The sequence below is a fragment of the Xenopus tropicalis genome, chromosome 5 (genome assembly GCF_000004195.4).
Source record: "Xenopus tropicalis strain Nigerian chromosome 5, UCB_Xtro_10.0, whole genome shotgun sequence".
In the NCBI taxonomy this organism is placed as follows: Eukaryota; Metazoa; Chordata; class Amphibia; order Anura; family Pipidae; genus Xenopus; species Xenopus tropicalis.
Window position 1 is genome coordinate 51,771,801 of NC_030681.2, and position 12,345 is coordinate 51,784,145.

Below are 12,345 nucleotides of genomic sequence, written 5' to 3' on the forward strand. Positions count from 1 at the left end.
AAGGAGCCAGCAACCGTACACTTTTTAGTTCTAGGACACAAATTCCTTTCACACTAAAGGGCTGATTCATTAAAACATGAGTTTGAATCCCGAATGGGAAAAATCCGGATTGGATACGATAATTTCTAAAGATCGCAAATATCACGAAAATGCTTCCGAAAAAAACGTATTAGTCACGATAATATCGTATTGGCGTTCCGAAAGTCACGGAATTTTCATACCAAACGATTGTAAACAGCGGCAGAACCTTTCCAAATTTTTTGCGCACCGTACGAAAAAGTCACGCAATCGCAAAAAAAATCAGAGAAAATACACTTGGAGCGTTTGAATTAATGCTCCGAGCGTTCGTGTCTTAATAAATCTCCCCCTTAGTGTGCTCAACATCTTATATTGTTCTTGAAGAAGAAACATTTGCTACTGGTTTCTATTATTTATATTGTACATCATATTATAATGCACAAAATACTTTGACTATTTACATGAAAATGTGAGTGTGCACCTGTTATAATCATATCATGTTCTTATATGTTCAAGGATGTTTGATCTTCGTAAAACAGCATCTCATTTTGAAATACGAATGTGCACTGATGGTTTGTCTAAAAAAACTAAAGCGCCAAACAATTTCATGTAAGCTCAGTAAAGTGCTGCAGAATATGTTGGCATACTGAAGAAAACAAAATAATAATTATAGCTGGCATGTATCAAAGTTACAATAACTGCGTTATTAAAATCCTGTCCGTCTGTTTAAAATTATCCAAATACCAAAACAATGACAGAATTTCTGTTACTGCCTAATAGCATCATGGCCATTTCTAGCAAAGTGAAACTGGGACACTGTATTTTTCTTTTAGAGTTTGGTTGGGGTTAAAGGAGACAAATCCTATAAAAATTATGAATGTACCAGTGAATTGTACTCCTCTAGATATAGAAGGATATTGGATATTAGGATATTTGCTCTGTTAACAACATGGCTAGTTAGAAGAGAGGGGTAAGAAAAAATGGTCTTAGAAATAGGGGTAAATCTGTAGACAGCACTCACAATGTCAATGTCCATGAAATTGTTTCTCCCTGTTTACATGTTCTGCATGAATTTTTAGCCTAGGCCTGTCAGGTCACCCTTACTTACTCCTTTCCACATATTGTACATAGCAGTATCTCTTGCTACTTCTAGGGGCACATTTACTAACCCACGAACGGGCCGAATGTGTCCGACTGCGTTTTTTTCGTAATGATCGTTAATTTTGCGTTTTTTTTCTGCGTCTTTACGATTTTTGCGTAAAAACGCAAGTTTTTCGTAGCCATTACGAAAGTTGCGCAAAGTCGCGATTTTTTCGTAGCGTTAAAACTTGCGCGAAACGTCGCGCCTTTTAAGTTTTAACGCTACGAAAAAGGCGCGACTTTGCGCGCAAGTGTTAACGCTACGAAAAAATCTCGACTTTGCGCAACTTTCGTAATGGCTACGAAAAACTCGCGTTTTTACGCAAAAATCGTAAAGACGCCGAAAAAATACGAAAAAGTCGCAAAATGTTCGTTTCCAATCGGAATTTTTCCAATTCGGATTCGAAATCGTGTCTTAGTAAATCAGCCCCCTAGTCTTAGAACAGTATCAGAGAAAATATTTTATTCCAAAAGGAAAAAAAATGAGTACAATCAACATGGGTGAGTGACATAGAAGGACAAATAGGGAGAAAACAAGTGGTATTAACAATAGTTGGGGCATTGGCCCATAAGAAGATACAATTATACAGATGTGCAGGTACTTTAATAGGTAAGATGTCAGTTTTGTTTTGAATGGTTGAAGTCTGAGAGTTGACTTTCATGTGAGCCTTGAGAAATCTCATAAATTTCATAAACACAAACTATTCATTGCCTAGTTGATCCTCTAAAGACCAAGTTTGAAACCGAGAGTGAGAGAAGGAATGTCAGATGTGATAAAATAAACTTGGAACCACTTATAAGGAGTCTCTTCTTGTTCCATTTTGTTACAGTATGTCCAACACTAGGAACACTGTTTTGTACATCATGTGCTTACATACCGTAGGAAGAATTCTAAAAACTGAGCAACAAATTCACATTCACATAGAATAAGCAGGAATACATATACCTTTTTATCATTAAACCTTTTCACCTATATTATTACAAGCCTCTCTGGATCTCCAGAAATTTCATAGAACAGTGCTGCTTCCGATTTCATTTCATCTCAGCTTCCTTTGAGACCAGAATAAGTCAGAGGCTCATACATAATATAAAGCCTGTATAAACCTCTCCTGGACTAATATTTTTGTATCATTTTCACAACCTGCTCACTGGGAAACAGCTGAATACCTGTCATTGAATGAAATCCATAGATACTTTAAAAAAAATGGTGACTAGAAACCAACAGCAAAATAAATGACTGAATGTACGCCTCTTTGTTAGATATACATTATCATTCTAAAATGGTGTATTAATACTGCTTCTTGTGTAATAAATCTTGGCATAAGAGTAAATTAAAATCTATGGCAATGGCTAAACTTGAATATGCATCACCAATTCAGTTACTGTGTGGCAGTCTGCACTGGAAAAAAATGTTGACATCATTATTATCCACCCCTTGCATTTCCTATTAACCAAACAGCATGGGAGCTCTCTCCAACCTTATAACTAGTATACATAAGGACCTTTCTGGGCACTGTGTTTGAAATAAACTGGCAACACGTGAGCCTTTTTTCCTATGAAGAACAGCTGTAGCATAGTGGCAAGGAGCTTTTCTAACAAGGTAATACATATACTGATATATACAGATACTATTGCAGAGCTTCATCGATCAAAAAAATCTCGAAAACTCGAATAATTCTCCAACTAAACGTTTCTGTAGAAGTCAAAGGAATGTGTATTATGAACACTAGAGGTATTTTATTTTCAATTTTTTTCTAAGTGGCCAAATTTTTTAAATTAAATGGAAGAATGCAAATTTTTCTGCTGTTTTTTTTTATTTTTCTGGTATTTCTGATTTGCAGTTTTTTTCAGTAAACATGCTGACACGTTGTTCCCTGCTGCTGAATAAATGCCTGGAAGCCATTAATAGTCACTAACTGCAATTTGCAACTAGAAATGTGAGTGTGAGTAGCAATTTGCCAGTGAATGTTGCCATAAAAGGCATAATTTCAGGCAATAGTTGCTGGCTGAGAAATAAATGGTGTTTCCAGTTTTAGGTAATTGAATGGGGTATGCATGCATTTCATTAATTTTAATGAGTTTAAATGAGTTCCTCTCTGGTTGTTGATATTTGCAGTTAAATGAGGAATTAAAGGTATTTCTCAATTATGCACTTTTTTAATGGGGGGTATAAAGTAGCAGTATGTCTCTTATTCACAATTAATAGCTCTTGGGCTGAACATACTGTTTGCCTGTTGTTTTAAATGTATAATCACTGGGAGTAGCAAGGTTAGGCACCCCCATTGATTACCTGATACCCCAGGCCAGTGTTCCTGTTGGCATAAAACTGCACCCGCCTGGGGTATTTCTGCAGAAGCTCAGTTGCTGCATATGTCGGCTTTTTGTACTTCTACTGTGTGTGCCTGCCAGGAGCAGAACAAGGAGAAGACAGAAGAAGCAGCTAGGTAAGCAGCTATAATCGCTGGTAGGGGGGACATAACATTTTGGCACCCCAAGTGATTATACTTTTATTCTTCTTTAATAACAAAAAAAATCTATTTGTTTTTTTTTGTTATTTCTTGAGCTAATCAATACAAACAGGGAAATTGAAGCTACTCCCTGTTTGGTTCTTGTGAGGCAGATTATAAGATTCCCAGTAAACAACCCCCTCTTTTCACACTATTGCTATTTTTTTAATGGCTATTATTGAATAGAATTGAGGTTTAAGAAAGATTTTTGAATAGGGAATCATATTTAAAACACAAAACATTGTTTCTGTTGCTGAGGATTAGTGCCACTTTTCACTTATCTGAACTAAAAATTTGCTATCATTGGTGTAATTATCCCACCCCAGCCCCCCCACCAAAAATCTCAAGAGGCACCTGACACGCACAGCAACCCTCCTACCCCATCTGTGTCCCCCGCTCCCCGCTAGCTCATGCCACCCACTCACTTTTAGGAGGATAGCAGCTGGGAAGGGGGATTTCTACAACTACAGAAGAGGCTGATCTCTGCACCCCCATGGCCGTGTTTATAGTTATGCCACTGTGTGCTATAACCATGCACTGCAAATAAAAGAAGGCTATTTAAAGCAATGTGTGTGGTAGAAAGGGTAGAACAATACAAGCTAATGCAGGCATGGTAGCACAGAGACTGATATTCAATTTCATTTGTTTAACATTGATTTGAAGAGAAATACAGATAACAATAACAATATTCCTATAGCTATATTCAAAGTATAAAACAGCTCTGTATTAGAAGAAAGTCACTTCTCTTTCATTTTCTCCCTGCCCCATACACACAGAGCCATAAACATAATAAGCATTTGACAGAGCCAGCGGCAGTAGTGCTGTGAACTGCTGACTGCTTGAGACACAGAAACAAGAAATTTAATCCTGCATTTCCCCAAGAGATGTATGAATAGGGCATATTGCTCCTGGATGGCATGCTGGGAAAGTATTTGCACTCTGGGAAAATATATCATTGCCCTTATCTGCACTGCAGTGTCCCTAGATGTTTTGTTCCAGTTATCTAAGGAATCTTCTTTCTATGGTAAATATACTTACTGTAAACACTAGCCCTGGTGTCTAGCATGGAACACTGTTATTACACAGAATAAAACAAGAACACTGTAGATGGGACTCATTTGAATCTAACAGCTGGAGATGATATAGATACAATAGTTACTAATATATTTATACAGTTAACCACTGAGTCAGGTACTGGAAACTGGTTCCCATTCTTCTGACTATGAAGGTAATAGTGATCTGTCCTGTGTATGACCATGTCTCTCTCATATAGTCATTTTTAGACTCTTATACTGAAAAATGTACTTATCCAATATTTAGTATTTAATATGCCAAATAATAAGTACTGAGTACCTGAATACAGTTTATTCTCTGGTCAGTGGCCTTTCATCAACTAGGCACTGGGGACAATAATAACTACCTAAATCACTCAATTTCTGATCACTACATTCTACTCCTAAATTGTAAAGGAAGTGATAAGTACAAAGGAAAGCTGTTTGTAAACTGTTGAAATGTGGATGTCATACTGTGGAAAGGTTCATATATTTCTATACATGTGACTTTTTATTCAAGAGTGAATATAGAAAAATAATTTAACCACCTGAGCTTTCAACTGACTAAAATGAGAGGTCTGCCATTTATGGGGGATGCATCATTTAAATGTTATTGAAGGTGAAATGGTTGGTGGTGTCACTCCTATACTGGTGAACCCTATTGCCTCTATTGCCCATTTATAAGTAGCCCTGCATATGAATGAAGACCATTATGAGTCTTTTTCTTTAAAGCTTAAATTTCATTCTAGGAAACACATGTTTCTACATACAGTATACATGTTGAATACTATATAGGGTCTGTTTTTGTCAATGCAAACCACAATAGCTTTATTGGAGTAATAATAGCTTATACCTAAGCTTCTGGGTGTATTTGCCTCTTACCTCCATTATATGCTAAAGCCCACCACAGCGGGTGCTAATACTTCTCTTAGCCAATGGAATATGATATTGAGTAATAGCCACCCATACCAGCAGAGGTTAAAGTACACCTTGAAATTAGTCCTGATAAAAGCTATATGGATGGTTGCACAGAGGGAATGAGAGGTGTATAAAATAATAATTCAGTTGCTAAAACAGATTTAGATATATATGTAGCAACTGACTTACTATTTTATTAGCTTGCATTGCCTCATATATAGATGTATATATATATTTTATGAAAGGCTTTTTCTCCTGTGATTTTCACTTACAGAGCATTCCCTTCCCAGATGGAACATGTTCCTGTACGTAGCTATTCCTTTGTAAGGGAAATTTGCTATGCCGTGTTCATGTTGTTTCATTTCAGTCTCCCATGAAAAGTGAATGTACAAGAACAGGATATTTGTCTTTCTCTGATTAAAGAATCTAATCCACCCTGAATGGAATCCTGGGTAATTCGTTCACATATCACAGTTCAGTTGCCTGCACAGAGGCTGTTTGCTAAAGCCAAAAGAGGACAGCATGTCGTGTTCAAGGAATATTAACCAACGTAGCAGCACTTTCTATATCAGAGCCAGCACTTTCTATATTTGCACGTTTCACTAAATGCATTTGAGCTTAAATGGTGTCACTTCTGTCAGTAAAGGCATTAGCCCCGATTTACTTGCACTGTCAGTTATTGCTTTGTACCCAACCCACTAAGGGAACTCTGGAGTTACCATCAGGTTTTGGCTGCCAGGGTTTCCTTGTGTTATTCATATTGGAAAGATGCTAACATGCATGTATGGACTCAAATATAGTGATGAGCGAATCTGTCCTGTTTCGCTTCGCCATAAAATTTGCGAAATGGCAAGAAAATCTGCGAAACAGCGAAAAATTTGTGAAACACATTTGTCGCGCGACTATTTTGTCGTCCACGTCTATTTTTTTTGTCGCAACCATGCTCTTTTTTGAGGCACAACAAAAAAAATTTTCCGTGCGACAAATTTTTACGCGGCAAATTTTCATGAAACAATTCGCTGCGAATCCATTATTTCCGTGTCAATTTCAGCTTTTTGTTACAGCAGCCAGAAGTAGAAACAAATGTGAGTATGATCTGAATGGGGGTTACACATAGAGCAGCTAAAGCTTTCCTGGAAGGAAAGCTCTGTTTAAAGGGATAGTTCAACTTGGAACTAAGAATGATCTTGTAGATAGTATCATTGTAGTACAATTTGCCCTTAGTCTTTTTATGTTTTGTGGGGGTCTAAGTATTTAATTTTTTTTGTCTGGAACACCCAAGCTTGTAATTTCAATTGCTCATAAATAGGAGAGGCCTGAATAGTAACAACTAGAAAGTACCCCAGCAGGCACATCTGCTAGTAAAAGGTCCATGTAGAACGTATTTAAAGGTTATTTGAATATCTGAATATGTGATTTATCCTCCTCTGCATTTGCTGCAGTCTGTCACACACTATCATAATCTCATATTTATAATCCTTGATAGCTGTCAGTTTAACAAATGTCATCACTTAATATTTTCTATGAAGAATTAAGAAGGAATCGCTATGGAAACAGAAGGTGCATTCATGTTAGAATACAAGATATCAAATTGAAGGTCTTAAAGGTGCAGTGTTCTTTGCTAAGTGATAAATGCTTATGGTGGTATTACAGTTTTAAGATGGGAGCTGTCCCTCTGACTTCTCTATTCTATTATAAATTCCCCCCTTTTTTCTACTGGAGGCCCAACAGTTAATTCTCTTTTACACATTACTGTGAAGGGAGCTTGGGGAAGAGTTTGGAACATATTTAAAGAAACATCTATCTTTGTAATCCGTTAAACAAATGCAAAGGGAAGGATTTAACTTTATCTTGCTTAATCCTGTGTCATCTTTAACTACTGTACTTTCCTTTTACATCATGTATCATTGGTTATGCATTACAAAGATTTCTGCATTCTAGATTGTATGTATTAGTTTGCAGATTTTGGTATTGAATTTGAGATCCCAATCACTTGCCCGTGCCTTCAGTTCCCTCAGTCATTATCCATTGGATTTACAAATCTGTTTGGAGAGCCTGCAAAGTGGTGGCAGCAAAGTGAATAATTGTAATGAGAAAAGGGCCCAAGACTGATCCTTAAAACCTCCTGTGAGCTTACAGTCATTTCTTTGTTCTTATGGTGAGTTTTAATACATTTGATGCAAAATATAGATATTATTTAATTTAGGTAAGAGCTTTCCCCAAGTCCCCAAGAATGTCAGGACTAATGATTTGGAGATACCTTCACCTCACTGGAACTCCTGTAATATAAAGTACTACCAACCATATACTACTTTACACTTTTATAGGTTAAATTAAAGATTTGAATCTCTTAAAAAGGGGACTAAATTTGAGGAAATTTGCCCATTACTTCTTAAAAGGATATGGCCTTAAAGATGCATACAGGGTTATTAACAAAGGAGGGAGATTTGAAAAGTGCAGAAAATAGGAGCAAATATTTTTTGCACTTTGCCCCAGTTGAATTTGCTTCTAGCACCCATAGGTATAATACAGAGTTGCACCTCTTGCTGTATGCTGTGCTGTGTATAGACAGGACATGGGCAGAAAATGGGCACCCTCTGGCATACCCCTAACTAACTTGGCATTAAATATATGCAAACCAGGAGTGCTACAGGGATGCTAAGCATTTGAAAGCCTTGTACTTACTGCTTGTTTAAGGTAAGTATTGTAATCCCTTGTGCCAAAGTGTTGTTATTTTGCAGCCCATGGCCGCCCTACACTTGCACCTAGATGTTAATAAACTGTCCATGTTCTACCTCATCTGCAACTAGACTAAGGGGCACATTTACTAATCCACGAATCAGAATCCCGAATGGGAAAAAAATTGGATTGGAAACGAAAATTTTGTGACTTTGTCGTCGCCGTCGTGATTTTTTCGTATTGAGCAATTGTAAACGCCGGAAAAACCAATCCGATTTTTTAGCGACGGCGACGAAAAAGTACGATAAAGTCGTAACGCCAATGAAAAAAACGCGGGACATACGAAAAAGTCGCAACGGTGACGAAAAGTTGCAAAAATACCGATCATTACGAAAAAACGCATTTGGGCGGTTTCGGTCCGTTCGTGCATTAGTAAATCTGCCCCTAAGTCTGCTTGGATTCTCTTGTTACATGTTCTGCTATGTACATTACTTAATACCAACTTGGACCGTATGGGGCAAAAGTAGGCCACCTAAAAGCTGTCGAGAGTATGAAGAAGTCAGTGGCAATTGTCCTTTTTACGACTAGAAGATCTTTCTTTGCTTCATAGTAGAGGTTTTCAGGTTTTATTTATGGAACAATATAAAAAAGGTGTGTTTATTTGCATTTCGCTGCATCTTTTTTCAGATCTTTTAATATACCGCTAGGCATTCATGGTTTTTGTGGCTTTGAGTTTAGCTGTGGTTTCAAAAAACTCTAAAACTGCGAAAATGCAAATGTTGATGTTGATAAGCCTGAGCATCAGTGCAAATGAGACCTTTTCTAGGCTATAAACTGTTTCAACACCATGTTTGCCTGTGAACAAACAAGATAATGTATTCCTGTGATACCAATACGTTTTTGCTTAAAGCCAGTACCTAAGCGCTGGGAATAGCAACGGTGATGACAGGGCAGAATTCTGTAGTCATTAGGAAACAATAAAATAGAAGGCTATGTATGTACAAACAAGCACATTTTCATCCCAAATAATGCTTTTTCACTAATTGCATTTGTTTCATCCATCCAAATAATTCAATTCATTTTAAGTTGCCAATTACAGTCATACCTATCAAGGCCTCCACCATGCTGGTGATGGAACATATTCTGGTTTCAGATCCTTTCCTATCTTAATACCATAAAAAAGCACTTGAAACTGAGGAAGTTTAATAATTGCATTCTGTTATTCATTATTTTGTCCTGGATCTAAGTAGGCTACTATAAATCCCGGTTGATGCTAAAGCAATAGTAAATATATATTGTAATGTTTAAATATTTGTAACAACCTTAAGGTATGGGGGTCCACATGAATGACCCCTTATGTAGATACCCATGGAAGATAATAGGTCCAACTCCTGCATCTCCAAGTGTTAAATTCAGCTTTTCAGCACATTTCTGTGCAGAACTTGGTGGTGTTTATGATGACACAAATTGTTGATTCATTAGGTTTATTATAAAATGATCATCTGATACAAATAAAGATACAAATTCATACATATATTTATGTAAACAAAAAAAATGTTAGTATAAAAATTACAAATTACACAACTTGTCTGCTTCCTCTATTTTTTTGTTGCCTATGTCCAGTAAATACAGATATATACAGTATACAATATATAATTCATCTTTGTTAGTATTATTTCTTATTAGAAATAATTAGTATACATTGTAAACCTCTTTGTATTTCCAGAATTTAAGACAACAGCATCCATGTAATGGCCTCTAATCAAATACTAAAACATCATATAGATTAGTACTGTCCAACTGTTTCCATATAGTGGCCAGGTACTCACTATATATATTTGACGGCAAGTTTATTATTAAATGGCCATATCCAAAGTGGTCAGTGGGGCTCTTGAGCAGTCTGAGGCCATAAAATCTCTTTGAGGTTCACATACAGCCAAACAGAATCCAGATGGGCTGGCCTGACATATGTTATAAATATACAGATATATTTGTGTATGGGTATGTGGGAAGACGTTTTTGTGCTGATGCAATCTGTTACTGATCCCTTGCCCTAAAAATATAGTAAACATATTGAATAATGACTTCCATACAAGTACAATCATGAAAAAACACTCCAGGGATAACACAAGAATATGTTTTGTTTTTTTTCAGTTTATATTACTCAAACTACCACCCTGTGCGGGCAGTTCAGCTCATGAAAGTGGGTAAGCTGCAGAACTACCAAGGCCTGTTTGCTGAAGCTATGAAAACCCTTAAGCAGGTAAGTGGGGGGGCTTTGTGCCCATCTCTATTACAGTAGTCAGCTTCTGTTGCTATTTAGTAGTTTTTACTTTGAGTTTGGTTGGGGGTGGGAAAATTATCTCTCAATAGGTAAGCATGGAGCCATACACTGGCATCACACCTTCTACTGTGACTGGCTGCACTTCTACAATACAAAGTTGTAAATTATTACCCATTTCCATGGTCAGTGTGTCACTTGGCAAGTTATATTTATAGAGAAGAGTTGGCCATGGAGCCAGTCTCATACAACAGACCTGCCCAGTAACAAAGCATCGTTGTAATGGTAACAGTGTAAGTACATACAGATATCCCAGACACACTGAATATTGACAGTTAAACCTTATATATTACTGATATATATAATTTATGTTACAGGACATATTTCTAATTGGAACTTTGATCTTAAATTTTACCTGAAGTTCTCATGTTTTTCAGAATAGTGCTGTTTTCCCAGCATCTGTGGCAATTAGTTTGGAAATAGTGGAGTGGATATAAATATTTACAGCAAAACAGAAATAGCACTTCTGCCTTGATAATATCAATGACTAGTCTTTATCTCTTGGAGACATTTGCATCAGTCCCTGACTATGGCACATACCCTCCTTTATCCCATGTGCACCTCGTGCCTGTCACCATACAATGCTCACCACCTCTCCACTATTATTGTGTAATTATTACACAAGTTCCTGATGCTAAGCATCTTAGTAGATGGTTTGTTAGCATAAATATACAGCATAACAAAATATTCTCTTTCTGATATTATGCAGGTTTCTAACAGTAATTTGCTGAATATGTGACATGAAGTAATGACATCTACCAATATAGAGTTCTGTAGTTTCTGTATCATATAATTAAAAGCCAAGAAAAAGTAGATTTTTGCCCTTCAGCACCTTCTAGAAACAAAATTGTGCAGCGGCAGCATTATCTTAATGTCTCTTGCATCATTGTACAGTACATACATTTACTACTGCTGACTGCAAACTATAAACAATACAAATCATTTGCTGCTACTTAAATACCCTTTTTTAGTTGCCAGACAGAAAACAGATCAGTCAGTTTTTTTTATAATAAATTATTCAGCTACATGCGTCAGGCATTCCGTACATGTTCCATTGTGTTACATAAATAAATTGCATATAGCTCTTAAGGAACAGCATTTTACATAATTACTAAACATGGGATACAAACTATGTACATCACAGTTTAACAGAGGTTTAGAAATCAGAAAGCAAATTGGCATCCAATTACCTTGAGGATTGCTTGTTACAGTAGCCAGGCTGCATTTCATGTAATGAGCTGTAACAAACCTTCCTTTCATAATTACTGTAAAGAAGTCAAAGATATATCAGAGAGAGGATAGATTTGCAGAAGAAAACAGCTTGGTAAAGGGGTACTCATAATCCCCTAGTAAAAGAAAAATATAAAAATACATATTTACTTTGTATGCTGTGTTTCAACATATTATGGACTTCCCAGCAATTACGAAAATTGTTTGTTACTGATACAGGGAAACGGGTGGGTGCATTGTGATGGAAAGATAATATTTATTCACATTCTACTGGTTTACAATGTTGGAAATAGGCTAGCCACCTTTATTGTCTTTATTAATGATTTGAGTCCAGATCCAGTCAACTTCACAGTTCCAGACTGACTCCAAATATGTTTCATCTGTAAGATTCACTCATATTAACCCGTGATATACCGCTGCTTATCGGGGGGCAGTATTATGTGATGACATTGCTAACAAT

The 12,345-nt window shown here is 36.7% G+C and overlaps 1 protein-coding gene across 5 annotated transcripts in view; it reads left to right on the plus strand.

Annotated features, from left to right (window-relative positions):
- smyd3 (SET and MYND domain containing 3) overlaps window positions 1-12,345 on the plus strand; it is a 303,636-nt gene that overhangs the window by 284,931 nt on the left and 6,360 nt on the right. For all 5 annotated transcript variants that reach the window (XM_031902501.1, XM_004914626.4, XM_031902500.1 and 2 more), the window contains exon 12: window positions 10,469-10,577. In XM_031902501.1, the coding sequence (XP_031758361.1) occupies window positions 10,469-10,577 (109 nt within the window). The remainder of the gene's footprint in view (window positions 1-10,468; window positions 10,578-12,345) is intronic.